Genomic DNA, 20,203 nt, shown 5'->3' with positions numbered 1-20,203 from the left:
GAGGCAAGACTATACAATGGAGAAAAGACAATCTCTTTAACAAGTGGTGCTGGGAGAACTGGTCAACCACTTGTAAAAGAATGAAACTAGAACACTTTCTAACACCATACACAAAAATAAACTCAAGATGGATCAAAGATCTAAACATAAGACCAGAAACTATAAAACTCCTAGAGGAAAACATAGGCAAAGCATTCTCTGACGTAAATCATAGCAGGATCCCCGATGACCCACCTCCCAGAGTGATGGAAATAAAAGCAAAAATAAATGAATGGGACCTAATTAAACTTAAAAGCTTTTGCACAATAAAGGAAACTATAAGCAAGCTGAGAAGACAGCCTTCAGAATGGGAGAAAATAATAGCAAACGAAGCAACTGAAAAAGAACTAATCTCAAAAATGTACAAGCAGCTCCTGCAGCTCAATTCCAGAAAAATAAATGACCCAATCAAAAAATGGGCCAAAACTAAACAGACATTTATCTAAAGAAAACATACAGATGGCTAACAAACACATGAAAAGATGCTCAATATCACTCATTATCAGAGAAATGCCAATCAAAACCACAATGAGGTACCATCTCACACCAGTCAGAATGGCTGCGATCCAAAAGTCGACAAGCAGTAAATGCTGGAGAGGGTGTGGAGAAAGGGAACCCTCTTACACTGTTGGCGGGAATGCAAACTAGTACAGCCACTATGGAGAACAGTGTGGAGATTCCTTAAAAAACTGGAAACAGAACTGCCATATGACCCAGCAATCCCACTGCTGGCATACACACCAAGGAAACCAGAATTGAAAGAGACATATATACTGCAATGTTCATCGCAGCACTGTTTACAACGGCCAGGACATGGAAGCAACCTAGATGTCCACTGGCAGACGAATGGATAAAGAAGCTGTGGTACATATATACAATGGAATATTCCTCAGATATTAAAAAGAATGCATTTGAATCCATCTAATGAGGTGGATGAAACTGGAGCCTATTATACAGAGCGAAGTAAGTCAGAAAGAAAAACACCAATACAGTATATTAGCACATATAGGCAGAATTTAGAAAGATGGTAATGATGACCCTATATGCGAGACAGTGAAAGAGACACAGATGAAAAGAACAGACTTTTGGACTCTGTGGGAGAAGGCGAGGGTGGGATGATTTGAGAGAATAGCATTGAAACATGTATATTATCATATGTGAAACAGATCGCCAGTCCAGGTTCAATGCATGAGAGAGGGTGCTCAGAGCTGGTGCACTGGGATGACCCTGAGGGATGTGATGGGGAGGGTGGTGGAGAAAGGGTCAGGATGGGGAACACATGTACATTCATGGCTGATTCATGTCACTGTATGGCAAAAACCACTACAATATTGTAATTAGCCTCAAATTTAAAAAAAAAAAGAAAGAAAGAAATATCCACAGTAGGCAAATTCACAGGGAGAGGAAGTAGATCTGAGGCACCAGGAGTAGTGGGTGGAGGCAGTAGGGGAGGAGGGATGGATGGACTGGGCAGAAGTAGAGTTATTACATGATGGTTATAAAACTTGTTTGCAGTGATATAAAAGTTGTGGAAATGTTGAACAATACTACCCATGTAATTAAAGAGACGACAGAATAGGGGAAAAAATGTTTTAAATGTATTCTAGGAACACAGTAAAACGAAAAAATCTTTTACTTGGGTGGTTATGTACTTAAAGAGGAATGAACACTGTGAGCCTCAAATAATGAGTAATATTCATGAACACAGATTACAGCAGAGAGTAAATATGAGCAAAACACTCAGACAGAAAAATACAGACTCCCCTGAAGGAGAGGAAACTATGTCAATTCAGAGAGGCCATATTATGAGAAAGATAGGAAGGGAAAACTGCTAAGTGTTCTCACTACTAATATTTTTTAGAAATACAAGTCAAATTGAATTCTAACAGATTTTTAGAAATTTTAAAAATGCAAAAACCCTAGTCATAGGATCACTTATTTGAAACAGAAGTCCATATAATGGCAAATTTAGTGTATCAAGTTTTGCTAAAGAAAGAGAGTCACTGGAGTTGATTGAAAACATTATTTTTCTCTGTAGTAAATTTAAGAACATAATACACACTATTTTCCTAAGTCTTGTATTTAAACCTGAACAAACATAAAATCAAATATATAATATTTCAGTGGAAGTTTTAATTCATTTATTTGCCCTGAGGCTCATTCATGTAACATATCTTTCAGGATGATCACAGATAAATCTCTTTAAACTTACTGAATATAAATATTTTTATAAATGTTAAAATTGCTAAATTTTCCAATTATGATCCAATTAATAAAACTAATTTTAAAAATTTAGTCTGTTTTCTAATAAAGTCTATCTGACAGAAACATTACAGACCTTTTAGTAGTAAGTGTAGTTCCCTATAGTGGTAAAGGGTAAGAAAGGACTGAGGGGCAGAAAGGAGTGTCAGCATCCCACACCAACCCTATTTACAACCTCTGCCAAGGGAATGTCATATTTACAAACCAACCATCATTTACTTCTGTTCCTTATTTATTCATATGACTAGTATGAGAACACTTAGAAACCAATACCAATCTAAGTTCTTAAATCTAGGAAATGTTAAAGCTAGGGTTGTACAGCTTTAAAATATTTCTTGCTTGCTAAGTCACTTTCAGTCATGTCCAAGTCTTTGCAACCCTATGGACTGTAGCCCACCAGGCTCCTCTGTCCATGGGATTCTCCAGGCAAGAATACTGGAGTGGGTTGCCATACCCTTCTCCAGGAGATCTTCCCGACCCAGGAATCAAACCTGTGTCTATTATGTCTCCTACACTGGCAGGCAGATTCTTTACCATTAGCGCCACCTGGAAAATCCCAAAATATTTTATAATGGGTACCTCACATTCAGAAAACGAAGATCATGGCATCCGGTCCCATCACTTCATGGGAAATAGATGGGGAAACAGTGGAAACAGTGCCAGACTTTATTTCTGGGGGCTCCAAAATCACTGCAGATGGTGACTGCAGCCATGAAATTAAAAGACGCTTACTCCTTGGAAGAAAAGTTATGACCAACCTAGATAGTATATTCAAAAGCAGAGACATTACTTTGCCGACTAAGGTCCATCTAGTCAAGGCTATGGTTCTTCCTGTGGTCATGTATGGATGTGAGAGTTGGACTGTGAAGAAGGCTGAGCGCCGAAGAATTGATGCTTTTGAACTGTGGTGTTGGAGAAGGCTCTTGAGAGTCCCTTGGACTGCAAGGAGATCCAACCAGTCCATTCTGAAGGAGATAACCCTGGGATTTCTTTGGAAGGAATGACGCTAAAGCTGACGCTCCAGTACTTTGGCCACCTCATGCAAAGAGTTGACTCATTGGAAAAGACTCTGATGCTGGGAGGGATTGGGGGCAGGAGGAGAAGGGGACGACCAAGGATGAGATGGCTGGATGGCATCACGGACTCGATGGACGTGAGTCTGAGTGAACTCCGGGAGATGGTGATGAACAGGGAGGCCTGACGTGCTGCGATTCAGGGGGTCGCAAAGAGTCAAACATGACTGAGCGACTGAACTGAACTGAACTAAATAATTCTAAAAATAATTTTAACATAATGCTAATTGTAAAATAGATACTAAGGATCCTTTACATTTTTCTCTCTGGAAATCATCCAATGGAGAATAGATATACTAGCTCTTCCATTTTTACAAAGCAATAATTCACAAATGTTAGCCATTCCTCATCTGACTCTATACCAAACCATTTACGTTCATCTGAAATACTAGATTTGACATGACTGAGAATTTCAAAGCACTTTTATGAAAGTTAATGAAATGCTTGATAAAAAATTTTTAGAAAACTATATATTTAAAACATTGCAGTTCTCAGTTATTGAAAATAAATGCAAAAGCAAAACAATTTCTATGAGTAAAATGTATTTAAATGTCTATTAGAATATAAATTTTACTTCAGTAAAATCATGTCTAATCATACGCCTGCAAAACAATTAGTAAAATGCTCAATAAATACTTGATAAATAATAAAAAATAATAAAGTGAAAAATTTTAAAACTTATTTTAAAATATTAGTCTCAAGTATATTTAAATGTGGGCTTCCCTGGTGGCTCAGACAGTAAAGTATCTGCTTGCAATGCAGGAGACCCAGGTTCGATCCCTAGGTTGGGAAGAACCCCTGGAGAAGGGAATGGCTACCCACTCGTCTTCTTGCCTGGAGAATTCCATGGACAGAGGAGCCTGGGTGGGCTACAATCCATGGGGTCACAAAGAGTCAGACACGACTGAAGCAACTTAGCACAAGCACATGTTTAAATTTATGTTTAAACAGAATATTTTAGATTATGAAATGATAAATCACTATGCATAAAAGATTATATATATCAGTAACTATTAAAACATTCTTCTTTCAAGTTCCTCAAAATAATAAGGGGAAAGATATTAAAAAACACAAGGATTTTTATTTTAAAAATAAATATTTGTGAGTTATCAAACTTGAAATACAGAATCTTGCTAAATATAAACAAGGGTACAGAAACATTCTTCCAAGCCACGTTTTACCACGTGTAATTAGGGCATAAGGCATTTTAATTTCATTAAATTCACCAGCATGCATCTAGATTAAAATAATTTTCAAAGGTATATTTATTTTCATTTTTTTAAAAATTTATTTATTTTAATTGGAGGCTAAATTACAATATTGTAGTGGTTTTTGCCATACATTGACATGAATCAGCCATGGGTATACATGTGTTCCCCATCCTGAACCCCCCTCCCACCTCCTTCCCCATCCCATCCCTCAGGGTCATCCCAGTGCACCAGCCCTGAGCACCCTGTCTCATGCATTGAACCTGAAACTGATACATACTTAGTTCTATAGACACAAATCTGATTTTACCAGGTGAACTGTCAAATAAAAAATTAGATAGATTATATCTGAAAGCAATTATCAATATTACCTGAGTTGTCCACTATTATCTTTAAAAAAAAAGTAATGAAAGCAAATGTCAGGCAAACAAGTAAGATGTTTAGGAACGTGTTTACCAAATGAGAGCAGAACTTGGCTTAGAGGTAGAGGATGGCCATGTGCCAAAGAAATCCTCTAAAACTAAAATAGAGAGGAAAACAAAATGGAGACATAAGTGATATATCTGCTGTATAAAGCAGTGGTTCTCAATTAGAGGTTTTACCCCCCAGACGATGTCTGGCAATGCCTACATGTTTGGTTGTCACATTGGGGAGGAAAGGGTGCGCTACTGCCATCTAGTGGGCAAAGGCCAGGGATGTTTCTAAACCTACAATGCATAAGGCAGGAGCTGCCCACAACAAAGAATTATCCAACCCGAAATGTCAATTGTACCAAAGTTGAGAAACTCTGATCTAAAGGAAGCCAGCAGTAATAACAACATAGAGGACAATATATCTGGTTCTTCTTTACCTCTACTAACTTCATGATTTTAAGTAAATTCAAAGTCTGGGCTTCATCTATCTTGCTTAGAAAAATGTAACAATAACATTTTGCTTGCCTAAAGACAGCATATGTAGACCAAAGATAACCTTAAATACTTTGCAGTTCATGCTACTCATTCCACTCATTAAATGTGAGCAGTTTATCATAACACATATTCCAGGCCCTACACTTAAGCTAAGAAAGAACCCTGATCTTGCCATATATTGGTTTTATTTTTGTTGTTGTTCTAGCATTTAGTTTTAAAGGAAGCAGAAAAAAGTCCTCTTTGGTAATTCTACTGGACAGAAAAGTAAAACAATTCTAGATTTAGCAACTTGGTTATATCCTTTGCCCAAGTTTCATTGAGATGCAAATATAAATACCTATTTTGCAAAACAAGACACATAAATACCCTGTATGGAGGAAAAATCCTTAACACTAACTACCTACTATGTGCCCAGTAACTCACTAGATGGGAAAGATACAAATTCTCTCAAGGAACCAAGTTCAACCACAGTGAGGCTTTTAATATAAACTCCAAGAGCATTATAGGAGCACTCAAATGAACATAAACAAAGCTGCTGAGGAAGAACAACAGAGAAACACCAAAATCAGGGGGCAGGGGTAAAGCAAGTTTTCTTGAATAAGAAAAGTGCATGAACTGAATTTTGAAGAATAATAAGGTTACAAGGAAGTTCTAGGCAATGAGACCACAAGTATACCTGACTTGAGGGGAAGTTTGCTTAAGTTTTCTGAGACTAAATTATCTTGGTACTCTACGCTGTTCTTATTGATGTAGGGGGAACAGTCCATCACCTAAAAAAATATACCTCAAGACAATCACCTGGCATTTCATTTCTAAAAAGTCACAAAGTTGGTAGAGACCAGTAGGGAGAGCTATCATAGAAAGAAGCAAGGGAAGAAGAGAACTGCATTTTCAAAAGCTTGTTGACATTTCTCATTTACTTATAAAAGTTTTCTACCTTATGGAAAGTGAAGTTGTGATTTGAGGGTGAAATTTAATATTAGAGAATTCATGCAGTGTCTTGGATTATTCAGGGTGGAAAAATTACTCAAAATACATTCATATTACTAATTTTACTGTCTGATTCACAAGTCTAATTAATTTCTTCTTGCTTCTTGTTTTTTTAATATGCATGCAACAAACTCCTTTTGTTTTACAGATAAGGAAACTGATAACCAGAATAGTCCAACTTGTCAAGAAAATGCCCAAATCACAGAAATCTTTCCATTATTTAAAAAAAAAATTATATATATAAAATCTGTCTAAAAGCAAATAACAGAAGATTGGGTTGGAAGGTCTCATGATATAAAACTGTCTCAAAAGGAACCAATTTTAAGTCAGTTGTTTTCTAATTACTTTCAGCCTCTTTTTGTGTGGAGTGGTGAGTAGGAGGGACAAACAACTGGCAATGCCCTGGCTACTGGGAAGAGGGAGCTCAGACAACAAAGTAAACTTCAGCATCTCTCCCACTCAGGCACCGGTGAACCAAAAGTCCTGTCCCATCTGTAGCACAGGCCCCATCTCCCAGTGCACCTTGCCCCTACTCCCTGGACCCACCAAAGTGCCTCTGCCACTCCATCAGTCTGCACGTTTCTCACCTTGCTGCTGGGTCAAGTTTCTTCATACAGTGTAAGCCCTTTGAGGGCAGAAACCCTGCCTTTATCCATTTTTATTACTTCTTACTCAGCAATATAGTAGTCACCTTATTGACACAAGAGCCAATATATTACAAAAATTTCTCAAGATTAATTCTGCCTTAATAACCAAGACTACTGCCATCTGGTAAGTCAGCAGATTCTCGCCGTGTTTCTCCTCTTCTCTGGTGGACACAAATCCAAATAAAAGTCATCTACTGATAGGGGATCAAACTCTAGATACGAGTGATATCTGCAGCGTAGTCACTATTTATACATCCAGTACGTTACCCTTCTTTCTTGCTAATTTGTGCTGCATATCATTAAAACAATTATCTCTGCTCCTAGTACTGCCATGAGGAAGAGCATTTTAAGCACACAGGGAGAGACGCACTCACCGAGTCAGCCAGGCTTCCCTAAGGAAGCCACACCTAATTTGATATTCAAAGGCTGAATGGGAGTAATACAGAAAGGAAGAAAACAGTTTGTTGCAAAAGAATCAGCTGGTGTAAAGATGTACTCATTATAGTATACTTCAATTTGCACTTTTACAAAACGAACCAGTTTACTAGCAAAAAGCCCCACTGAAGTTCTCAATGAACTTTGACGAGGAAAGGAAAATTTATTCTAAATCAACAAAATGTTATGTTTTGAAGTATTTCCTCCTAAAAGTCTGAACTGCCATAAGCATATGGGATGGGGGTGTCAGTAACAAGTCCTATCCTTCTGCTGATTCCAATACATCCCAAGATGCTCAAATTAGATCACTGACAAAATATACATTAAAATATATAGCTGGACAAATTCTGAAAAGCAAAGTGCAAAATAATGTGCTACCTTCCTTGAAAAGTGGAGCGGAAATAAAAATGTATTAACAAATTTATATTTACTTATAAATACATAAAAAAAACTATGTGAAGATAAGTTAAATACAACAGAAGATAACTGAGGGAGGGGAGGAGAATGAGAAGGAGACTTTCTTCTCCATATTTTTCTTACTGAATGTTAAAGTGTATTATCTGGTTAAAATTAAAAATATATCACTGTAAAACATAATTTTAAAAGTATCTACCATTACTATTTCAAAATTAAACAAATTATTTTTAAAAAGGAACTATCCTTAATTCATTGTGTTTAATATGTATCATTTACATGAAAATTGATTTTGCACTTTATATAGTTACCCTCTTGGAATTCACTGATTCATTTTTAAGTTAAGTCCTTATTTATGTTTACTTCTCCTTTTCTCTGCTACCAATATATCATCATTTGCAGTGTTTTTTTGTTGTACAGTAACATTACATATCTATATCTAGCAGAGGCTGATCACAAATTATTCACCTTTAGCTGTTTATTTTGTCAACAAAATTCAATGGAAAAGCAAATGTTTTATTTATTAAGAAAGCTAGAACAATAATATTCTTCTCTTTTTTTCCTCCTTAAAAAAAAGCAAGCTAAGACTATTTTGCTGTGTTCCAAAAGTTGAAAAAGAAAAAAATAAAAATAAAAAATACCAAGGTGCATTTTCTTCCTTGGCAGTTCACTATTACAATTCTTTGGAAATTATATGTTTTTCAATAAAAAATAATATATTGGGGGAAAGGCTAGAATGACACTTTTCCAGTCTGCCAGGAAACAGAGCCCTTCTTCAATTGAAGACCTATCAAAATATGCAAGCAAATGTCATGGCAACAGAAGCTCTCACCATGGTAACATCATCTCTGCTACAGAGGAAAACCACTCTAATTTGTCATGTACTTCAAGACAAGACATTAACTAATTCAAATTTTCATTTTACAATCTATCCATAACATTCAATATACCTGGCAGTAGTAAAGATTTAATAAAAACATTAATATTTCATAAGAAAGCAATATTAAAATCAAAGCTGACTCAATTTACATGCAAACTGATTAATGTGAGAAACATAAAATCAAGCTGACCCACCATACATAAAATCAAGATAGTAATGAAAACACAAAAAACAAACAAACAATACTATCACTACTGCTTGAGAATAAATACTCTAGATTCAAGATAGAAACAATTATATGTTTTACTAATCACAATATAGCTGGCAGTAAAACAAGAAAAAGTCTTTTATAATCAAAGAAAAGATTTTAAGTTTTTACTAGCATGTCTATTTTGCAATTCATTGCATATAATCCTGTTTTTATTTCATAGTGAGGGATTATTAATGGCACAAAAATTCTAATCTATAAATGTATCTCTAGATGAAAAAAGTAAACTCAAACACAATTTTTAAATGGTTATAAATTAATCAGTTACTACTACAAATAAAAATTTACTATGCTACCTAAGTTATTAAAATTCTCTTGCAAAAGCTTTAAACAAATAAGCATTATCAACTTTGTAAATTAACTTGAAAGATCTAATATCTGTCAAGTAAAAGATCTACTACCTATAGCATATTAAAGTACCAAATGGCCACCTTAAAATATTCATTTTTAGATGACAAACTGCAAAAGATTAGCAATTCAAAATGTCAGTGAAATCATAAAACTGAAAACGTTATATGTAAGAGTCTAATAGAACCTATTTGGTTTATGATGTAGACTATAACCAGATGGAAAATTCAATTTGAAGATACTTCTTTTTAAAAATCATCACCTCAGCATGATCAAAGTTTGAGCCTTAACACTTAGAAAGAATAGAGGTTTATATTAAAATAAATGGTTAATTTTTTCTTTGGAGAAAATACCCATTTTTCTCAAAATATTTAAATATTTTAGCAAATATACTTCAATTTGTTTAAAACACTGTTGATGAATAAAGTAATATAATTGTCACCTTTAAATAAAAATATCAGTTATTTTCACATCAGCAAAACACAGAGGGAAACAAAAAGGCAGCATGTGATAAGAGAGTAAGCTGGCTTCAAATCTAGGTATGGTCTTTAACATAAAAGCAAGGGAAAATCGCTAGAGATAAAGGAAGAAGATCACTGTGAATGCAGTATGATGAAGACAAGAGGATGACAAAGTGGAGGCTGCAGGACCAGTTAGGATGCTGCTGCAGTGGTCCAGGCAAGAGGCAATGAATGACAAGTGAGACTGGAGTGTGGCAGTGGTAATGAAGAGAAAAGGGAATAATTTAAGAGAGATTTAGGAGCTAAAGCAAGACTTGGAGATGGATCAGATGAATAAAAGAGGGGAAGGTGTCAAGATGACATCTAGATTTCTCACTCAAGTAACTGCATTTAAGCAACTGAGAGAGGAAATATCAGGAAAAGATCATTGTGTAGTCTCTATGTTGGTTTGCTGTTTGGGGAATAGAGATGGAGTTCAGCTGTAAGGTGATTTCTGGTATTTCTGAAAAACTGAAAAGGTGATATCAGGGTAGGCAATTAGATAAACATATCTGGAGCTTAAAGAGAAATCAAAACTGAGTCACAGGCTTACAAGAGATAATTGAGCCACGGGTGCGAATGAGACTTCCAGGGAGAGAGTGGAGCTTGAGGAAAAATGAAGGTCCAGCATACAGAGCCTTTAGAAACTCCAAACTTTGATAACTAGCAGAAGACAGAGACCTTGAGTGAGACGGAGAAGAAATGGCATGAAACTGAAAGGAATCAGGAGTGTGTGATGTTTCAGAAGCCATGTCAGAGTAGGGAAGTGTGGACAGTGGTACAGACTACCACTAGATAATCCAGCAAGAAAAAGGCTGAAAATGAACTTGATATTGTAAGGAAGAAAGATCACTGGAGACCTTTCAAAAAAGTAGCTGATTCAAATGGTATTTATATAGATGAAGCCCTTTCTAAAACACAATCATCCAGAAGTACAATATATAAAAGAAATAAATCAGGGTTGTCATGAGATAAACAGAATGCATATAAACAAAACATGTAAACAGAATGCTTACATAGTAACCTATACCTGTACATGGTCCCCTGAGGCAGTTCACAGAAACCCAGAAATTTAGAACTTCATGTTTTGAAACCAGTGGGCTTAGAAGTGATAATCTTAGAAGTGCCTTTTCATCTTTGATTTTCTCTAATTCTATAAATACAATTTAATCTACTTTTTTAAAAAATTGAGGTTTTCCTGATAATTAATGACTGCTGTGTTTTAGTGAATACCAGCTACCGATACACTTCTTTATAAACACAAAGAAATATCCTAGTATTGAGTTGTATGAGCTGCTTGAATATTCTGGAAATTAATCCTTTGTCAGTTGTTTCATTTGCTATTACTTTCTCCCATTCTGAGGGCTGTCTTTTCACCTTGCTTAGAGTTTTCTTTGCTGTGCAAAAGCTTTTAAGTTTAATCAGGTCCCATGTGTTTACTTTTGTTTTTATTTCTATTACTCTAGGAGGTGGGTCATAACGTGAGTGAGTCAGTGAGCGAGCGAGTGAGTGAGTGAAGCCGCTCAGTCGTGTCCGACTCTTTGCGACCCTGTGGACTGTAGCCCACCAGACTCCTCTGTCCATGGGATTCTCCAGGCAAGAATACTGGAGTGGGTTGCCACTTCCTTCTCCAGGGGATCTTCCTGACCCAGGGATCAAACCCAGGTTTCCCGCATTACAGGCAGACGCTTTAACCTCTGAGCCACCAGGGAGCTCTAGGAGGTGGGTCATAGAGGATCTTGCTTTGATTTATGTCATCAAGTGTTCTGCCTATGTTTTTATGGTTTCTGGTCTTACATTTAGGTCTTTAATCCATTTTGAGTTTATCTTTGTGTATGGAGTTAGAAAGTGCTCTAATTTCATTATTTTACATGGAGCTGTCCAGTTTTCCCAGCACCATTTATTGAAGAGGCTGCCTTTGCCCCACTGTATATTCTTGCCTCCTTTGTCAAAAATAAGGTACCCACAGGCACATGGGTTTATTTCTGGGCTCTCTATCTTGTTCCTTTGGTCTATATTTCTGTTTTTATGCCAATATCACAGTGTCTTGATGACTGTAGCTTTGTAATACAATCTGAACCCACTGTTCATTGCAGCACTATTTACAACAGCTAGAACATGGAAGCAATGTAGATGTCCATCGACAGATGAATGGATAAATAATTTGTGGTGCATATACACAATGGAATAATATTCAGCCATAAAAAGGAACATGTTTGAGTCAGTTCTGATGAGGTGGATGAACCTAGCACCTATTATACAGAGTGAAGTGAGTCAGAAAGTGAAAGATAAGTATTGTATTCTAATGCATGGAATTTAGAAAAACGGTGCTGAAGAATTTATTTACAGGGTAACAATGGAGAAACAGAAATAGAGAAAAGACTTATAGCCATGGGGAGAGGGGAAGAGAGGGTGAGATGTAATGGAAAGAGTAACATGAAACTTATATTATCATATGTAATATAGATAGCCAACGGGAATTTGCTGTGTGGCTCAGGATGTAAAGCAATTATCCCACACTAAAAAAAATAAATTAAAAAAAAAGAAATATCCTAAGCTTTACTTTCCTCAATATACCATCAATTAGCTTTACTTGTCCTCTTTCTAATAAAAGTTATAAACTAAGTGTGATACTGGATGTGTTACAAGGTTATGTCTCTGAAAAACAGGACATTAAATCAAAATGTGAACGAACTTTCTTCGAAGTTGGTGCTTGGGGTTTCACCCTCAATAGAATCATCACTTTAATATAGTACCTTTGTCACTCTTCTTCAATATTTTGCCAGGATTTTTTTCAGCACTAGTAATATCTTCTATCTTTTATTTGACTTCAGTTCCCTCACTATAACTACTGTAATGAAGCAGAAGTAACTCCTTGCTAAGTCGTAAGTGTGCATGTGTGCTTAGTCACTCAGTCGTGTCTAACTCTTTATGACCCCATGGACTGTAGTCTGCCAGGCTCCTCTGCCCATGGGGATTCTCCAGGCAAGAATACTAGAGTGGGTTGTCATGCCCTCCTCCAGGGGATCTTCCCAACTGAGGGATCAAACCCAGTTCTCCCGCCCTGCAGGCAAATTCTTTACCATCTGAGCCACCAGGGAGGCCCCAGTTTCAAGTAACTAGCACCAAACAAATGAAGGCCAGGAATTTTTACACAAGTAGAAGCACTAAGAATCCTCTTCACTTTTTACCCTTCATTTGCCTCTGGAATATTTCTGTAGCATTAGAGAACAGACTGAAGATTATTAATAAAAGTCAAGTTTTGTCCATCCCTGACCAGCACCTTCTCTCTGCTCTATGTAGCCTCCCTCAAATTGCTAAGCTGGTCATTCAAAATAGTCCCTTTCTTCATTTACTTGAATTGTTGGCTCAAGGAACCCAACAGATGCAATACCACATTGTGAGAAGCTTGGAGGACTTTCTGATAAATGTGGTGGATTAAACACGTGCATTTATATCCACTTTGTTGGTTTTTTTTTTAATTTTAATTTTTACTTTATTTCACTTTACAATACTGTATTGGTTTTGCCATACATTGACATGAATCCACCACGGGTGTACATGCGTTCCCAAACATGAACACTTTGATTTGAAACTTCGCTAGAATGGGAGTTACAGGAAAGAGATATCAGTAGAAAAGGAAAAACAGGAGAGCAGAAAACAACCTTTTGAAAACTAGAAAGTAGGTGAAATTAATAAAGACTGAATGTGAAGTGCCTGTGGGGAAGGACAGGAAGGCAGAGGAATTCCTGTCGGGTTCCCCAGAATGGGCTACTTAACATATGGAATAGATATGTACTGAGAAGGTTACGAGGGGATGAAAAGGGAGATCTGGTACTGGGTAAAAATCAGACAGACTGAGAACAAACTGGGTAAAAATCATGAATAGGTCTGAACCATGAGTATTAACAGTATGAAACACCCTAATTCCTTTTATAGTTAGATTTTACTTCTTTCAGTCCAGGGAGATTAGGCTTAAAAATACTGGAACTCAAAGATCTAAACTCTATCTTCCTAAAACTTTCTACTATTTCTGTCCCCAGCCTCTAACTCTCCTCCATCTCCTCCTCCTTCAACGACATAAGATTCTTCCTTCCACCTGCTTGACAAGCGGGATGAAGACAGAAGCCAATCACATACCACCAAATTTGCAGTTTTACTAAATAGTAAAGCATATATACTATAATATTTAATACATAATGTTTGAAAATATTAGTCCTCTTCCCTTTACCCCAGATACCTAGTTTGATGTCTCTCTACGTAACTTCACGATTAGTTCACATCCTTATTTCTAAGGAGAGAGTGAAGGCAAAATGCAGCTTATGACAAGGTGGAGCACATAAAATGCAACTCTTTCCTAGAAGACCAGTGGTTCTCATACTTGAACACATGTCAGAGTCACTTGGAGAGCTTGCTAAAGCACCAATTGCTGGACACCCATTTCCCAGTGCCTCTCATCAGTAGGTATGGGTAAGCGACATTTGTAACAGCTTCCTGGGTGGTGTTAATGCCACCTTGTTCACAGGACACAGTTTTGAGAAGCACTGCCCCACAGAGCACAGGTTCTCAAGTGAAGGCAAACTTGCCTTGCAGGGGAAAGGAGGCAGTGAATGTATGCATTTTTGGTTGTCACAACCTGAAGGGGTGAGAGGGAGAGCTAATACTGACATCTGATACGTACAGACCACAGATGCTACGAAACATCCTACCACACACAGGACAGCTCCACATAGCAAAGAACTATGGGGCCAAAAATGTCAATAGTGCAGAGGGTGAAAAATCTTACCATAGAGTAAAATAGAATTTACTCCAAATATATGATTTGACCATTGTGCTGGTGAAAGGTTTTCAGCGAGTTTCAGAAATCTGACATGGAATAAACATGAGAAGAACTGTTTTTCTTCAAATACTGATAACTCTGAATTTTACTCATCCGTGACAAAACGAAGTTTTAAACATAATTAATACTTACAAGATATATTGGGCTACAGAAAGAAATAAGCATTTATTTACATAAGGTTATTGGTAGATTTCTAGTAAAGAAACATCAGTTAACATTCATCTTGCAAGAACAGTAAGAAAACTAATTATAATAAAAGACTAATTTTGAAAAATAAAATGATCAGCTGTATTTATTTCCTAAGAGTGAAACACGAACAACTATTCATTTTGCTATAATAAATATTTAATATAAAGGAAATACTTTATTTTATAATGAACCATTTGTTTTAAGGAAAAGCTGATTATAGCACTAATCAATCCTAAGTAAACATATCTCAGAAAACTGTACTTTATATATACATGCATGTGTGTGCATGGATATACATATATACATGTACATGTATACACACACACACACACACACACACACACACACACACACAGACAAATATACTTACTCCAGTGGGCTGGAAAATAAGTCCATCCATTTCATGGCTGACTTCTTTGGCAAAATTTCCTTCAAGTAGCTATAAAATAAACATATGTTTTTAGAAATATAATAATCAACACAAAAATCACTTTTAAAGTTTTTAAACTTTTTCTAAGCTTTATAATAAACTTAATACATAAGCTTCAAAAACTGAAATACAAAATGGGGGAGAAGGGTGATCCAGAGGGATCTAGGCTAATATACTGTAAGATTCTTTTTTTAATATATGAAGATTTCCATTCCATGGCAGGCTAGATATCTCAAACAATAGTCCTAGCTGCAATAACCAAAATGATGGTAAAATATTCAAAACCTATTTTTCCTTCTTCTAGTTTTATTAAGATATAATGGACATACAGCACTGTGTAACTGTAGGTGTAAAGCATAATGATGTGACTTACATATATCATGAAATGATTACCACAATAAGCTTAGTGAACACCTATCATCTTATGTAGATACAAAATAAAAATGTATTTTTTCCTTGTGATGAGAATTCAGGATTTATTCTTAACAACTTTCATATATAACATACAGCAATATTAATTATCATAACTGTGTTATACATTACATCCCTAGCTCTAATTTATATTACAAAGGTGGTCCAAAAGCACCAACTTCCAGTTATAAAAATATTTTTAAATTCACCATGCTGAGCCAGCATAAATGTAGCAAGACAAAGAGGCCAAAACCAAAATGACTGTAGAAACTCTGGGAAGTAATAAATATAGGGAATAAAAATAAATGCATCCACAAAGGAAGAGAGCAGAAAATCTTGCTTGGGGATAGGTGGAGTGAGAATAAGATTCTCTGAGAATCTGTAACTACAAGATAGCTCACATATGGGGACTGCACCTTCAAAATGCATAATCTGTGTTTTCCGCAAAACCTCAAGCAGAAAATTTAACCTTTCTTTCTGTCCTACTTTTGCCTCATTTTTTGTCTTTATTGTATTTTTTCCAGCAAAAAATTGCACTGCAAGGAATACACACCATGAAATACAAACAACAGTTTTTTCAATGCCATATCTACTGAAAAGCATAATTATAGGCCCAATGCTCTCTAATTATTTCTGAACAATTGTTTTAAATGCTTCTCTTCCACAGACTTTTATTATTCTGAAAAACTGAACATGCGCATCACTGATGGAGGACCTAAACACTGATTTCTGCATCGTAGGAGAGAGAACAGAAGATACTTTCACAGAGCCAGGTAATAACACTGTTACCCAGAGTCTTGCCAAATGATATAATATTTAGGAGAGTTCTAGGATTCAAATATATTCCACCAAAATTTTGGATCTGCTGTGTGTTATCCAATCAAAATCTTTCATCACAATCACATCTTCTTAAAACCGCTATACTGAAAGGGAGATGTGCATTCCAAAAGTGACAACCAAGATTTCCAGTATATTTCACACGTCACAAGATCTGTGATTCTCTTCCCAAACTGTGACTTCATTTTCTCTGCCATTTCATTCCTTGAAATCTGCAATTTCTATAAACTGGGAGCAGCTCAGCAAAGAAAAGTAAGAACTATCCTACTTTCTAACTGCTTTAAGACCAATTTGAGTTTGAATAATTTATACTTCCTTAAAACTGTAATGTTCTTTAGTCAAGTTCATGGGGACAGAAATCAGAGAGACTGAGAGGGAGGGGAAAATGAGGCGTTAGTGTTTGATGGGTACAGAGTTTCAGTATGAAAAGATGAAAAAGATCTGGAAATACATGATAACGATGACTACACAACAATGTGAATGTAATTAATGTCATTGACATATATGCTTAGACATGGCTAAACAGTCAATTTCATGCTATGTATATTTTACCACAATTTTTTTCAACTGTAATGCTCTTGGTGTTTTCTTTCTTGTAGTGTTTTGTTCTTTCCTCTTACTATAACATTAAGATAGTAGGGAGCTTGCAGTGGGACTCTTAGAGCCATGCTACCTGGAATTTGGCAGAACAGGTAAAAATTTCAGGACAGATGTGAAATTGATCTCTAATTCATTCATAGGTTTAAATGACCTAGCCATGTGAGGAGGGAATTTGCCTAAGTAAAAATTCAATATGGATTAAAAGTACTGATTTTTTATAATGAACTAACTAATGGGTCAAGGTTCAAATAAGAAAAAGATGTATAATATTGATACATCTTGTATTTCATCACGTGAGAAAAGGTAACCTATTAAATTCATAGCACAAATCCTGTTGAGGAATGAAGCAATGAAAACAAAACACCACAATCATCTTTATAAATAGTATTTTTTAAAGGTTAAACAATTTGTTCTTTTACTGCAGGTCCATCATTTATGGCACATAAACATAGCTTTTTCATTCTTAAGAGCATATTTCTCCAATTCATATATTGGATTATCCATGTAGATAAAGTATAAAGTATATGTTGACAAGACTCTAGATAACATAATGCTACCTGCTGCAGAAATGGAAGTAACTTCCTTTTTAATTTTACTCTAACTTTTTAAGAATCAGAGAATTTAAGGGACTATGAAACTTCTTAGGTCAAAATAAGAAATACTCCTTGTTTTCACCCATTTTACTCCCTGTTGATTACTCTAGACAATATTTCTTTCTTAACAATTTAAGTATCACTTATTACATATTAAAAGACCTTTTTATAATATAAAGGTCTTTATTCTATATAAATACTTTATACTTTATATAAACACTTTATACTTTATATATATAAAGCTTATATACTTTATATAAAGTATAAACACTTTATAGCATAAAGTATAAACACTTTATAGTATAAAGTGTTTTTGTGCTTGGTCCTTATATAATTCAAAACACACAACCCCTCATGAGGTGTATAATTTTAATTTTGTATTATTATTCATTTCACTAGAAAATGAAACTGACGCCATCAGAAATTAAGCAACTAGCTTCAACTCACTGGAAAAGACCCTGATGCTGGCAAAGACTGAGGGCAAGAGCAGAAGGGGACCACAGAGGATGAGACGGTTGGATGGCATCACTGACTCAATGGTCATGATGCAAACTCTGGGAGATGGTAAAGGACAGGAAAGTCTGGCATGCTGCAGTTCATGGAGTTGCAAAGACTCGAACATGCTTAGTAACTGAACAGCAACAGCAGCAGCAGCAGCTTCAACTCAGACAGTTAACAAAGTAAATTCATTCAGAACAGATTTCAATTAGACTTTAATTAAAAACAGGGAAATAAGCAAAGAAAGTCTCTGACCCTCTAAAATAAATGCCCTAAAGACTTCTGAAACTTCCCACGTACATCCTCCAATAATCATTTAAAACTTAGAGACTTTAAATGTACTGTAGCACGTGCTACATGAATAACATACATACAAAGGAAGATAAAATTCTTGAGGTGGAGAGAATTATTTTGGGGGGATAAAAATTTTATTAATATATATAACAAATTTATATAATTCATTTATTGTTCATATTAGAAATCAGATATGTAAAATAATGTTAAATTTAAAATATTGCTTTTTGGGGTCATAAATTCTGAAAGAAAATTTATCCAAACTCATTACGAGCATCTTCTATACATCAGTGTCATTATCATTAGAGCCAATACTTAAGTCACTTAATATATTAATATATTTCCATTACTTTCACTGCTGTCTCTGAGTTATAGCATACTTCAATTCACACAGGAGACTATCATTGCAGATGTTATCTCAAGCTACAGGTACTGATTTGAATAACACACCAGAAAAGTCCCCTCTGCAACCATTCCTTAGGTCTGTATTCATTTTCCTGAAAGTGTTCAGCATCTTTAAAAAGCTGATTTATGGAAAAGCTCCATTTTTACCTACAATGTAAAACTTGCCTAACCTGACAATACATTTTTAAAAAGCAGACAATCCGTAAAATCATAGCTTTTGTTAAGGTCATTAGCAGACTGAGGTCTTCAGGAAACCAAGTAAACTGAATTCCAAGCCCTTCAAAGAAAGATGAAATACATCTTTCACTTTTGGAAGAGCGTAAGAGGAAAAATTGGAAGTCATAAAAGCAGGTATAAAGAAAACCTGAAAATTTGATAAATTTTTAAAAACCAAGTGTGAGTTAGTTTAACAGTTTAGAATCCCTGAAAGCCCCAAACACACGAGGAATCCAACCCTACTCACTAGCTCTATTCCTCAGGTTTCTATTAAGATTCACAGGAAAGACTAGGGGCAGGGCAAGAAAGATGACAAAGCCTCATCTTAGTTGCAAACAGACATAAAAGCCTTCTCAGACCCTATCTGATATGAAATAAAGGCCATCTGAGGATAAAATCGTCTGCAGCTACACAAGGGTCCAGAAAAGCCCTGGTCCAAGAATATTACATTGATAAAAAGCAGGAAAACTTGCTCCTGCCAAAACATCCCATCTGTGCAAAGCAAAACGGCTCCCAAGAGTAAGAGGTCAGCCCACTGATGGGAAACCCATCCCCGAGACTCAAGCGCCCAGGGTCTGCTTAATACCGAGGCTTGAGGTTAACACTACAGCACTACAGTCCCCACAAGTCAGGCACTGAGTGACAAGAAACAGTAGATTACATAGTAGGGAGAGTGCAAGAGCGCAAAAATAGACCACTGCATGGTAGAGGCAAGCAGAGTCCACTGAAAGCTACAGGTGAAGCTGAACACTGGAGAAAACCCATCTTATACCCTAGGCCTTTCAAGTAACAGAAGTCATCTGTTTAAGGAATCTGAAGTCTCTGGAGCACTGACGATAACTATACAGCAATACAAAGTGAAAGTGAAAGTCACTCAGTCATGTCCAACTTTTTGCGACCCCAAGGACTGTAGCCTGC

The 20,203-nt window shown here is 36.0% G+C and overlaps 1 protein-coding gene across 2 annotated transcripts in view; it reads right to left on the bottom strand.

Moving 5' to 3' along the window:
- Positions 1-20,203, bottom strand: part of RNGTT (RNA guanylyltransferase and 5'-phosphatase) — a 233,538-nt gene that overhangs the window by 95,360 nt on the left and 117,975 nt on the right. For both annotated transcript variants that reach the window (XM_052645721.1, XM_052645722.1), the window contains exon 12: positions 15,372-15,440. In XM_052645721.1, coding sequence (XP_052501681.1) covers positions 15,372-15,440 — 69 coding nt within the window. The remainder of the gene's footprint in view (positions 1-15,371; positions 15,441-20,203) is intronic.

This window comes from Budorcas taxicolor, chromosome 9 (genome assembly GCF_023091745.1).
Source record: "Budorcas taxicolor isolate Tak-1 chromosome 9, Takin1.1, whole genome shotgun sequence".
Classification (NCBI taxonomy): Eukaryota; Metazoa; Chordata; class Mammalia; order Artiodactyla; family Bovidae; genus Budorcas; species Budorcas taxicolor.
This window is presented reverse-complemented; position numbering and strand designations above follow the sequence as displayed.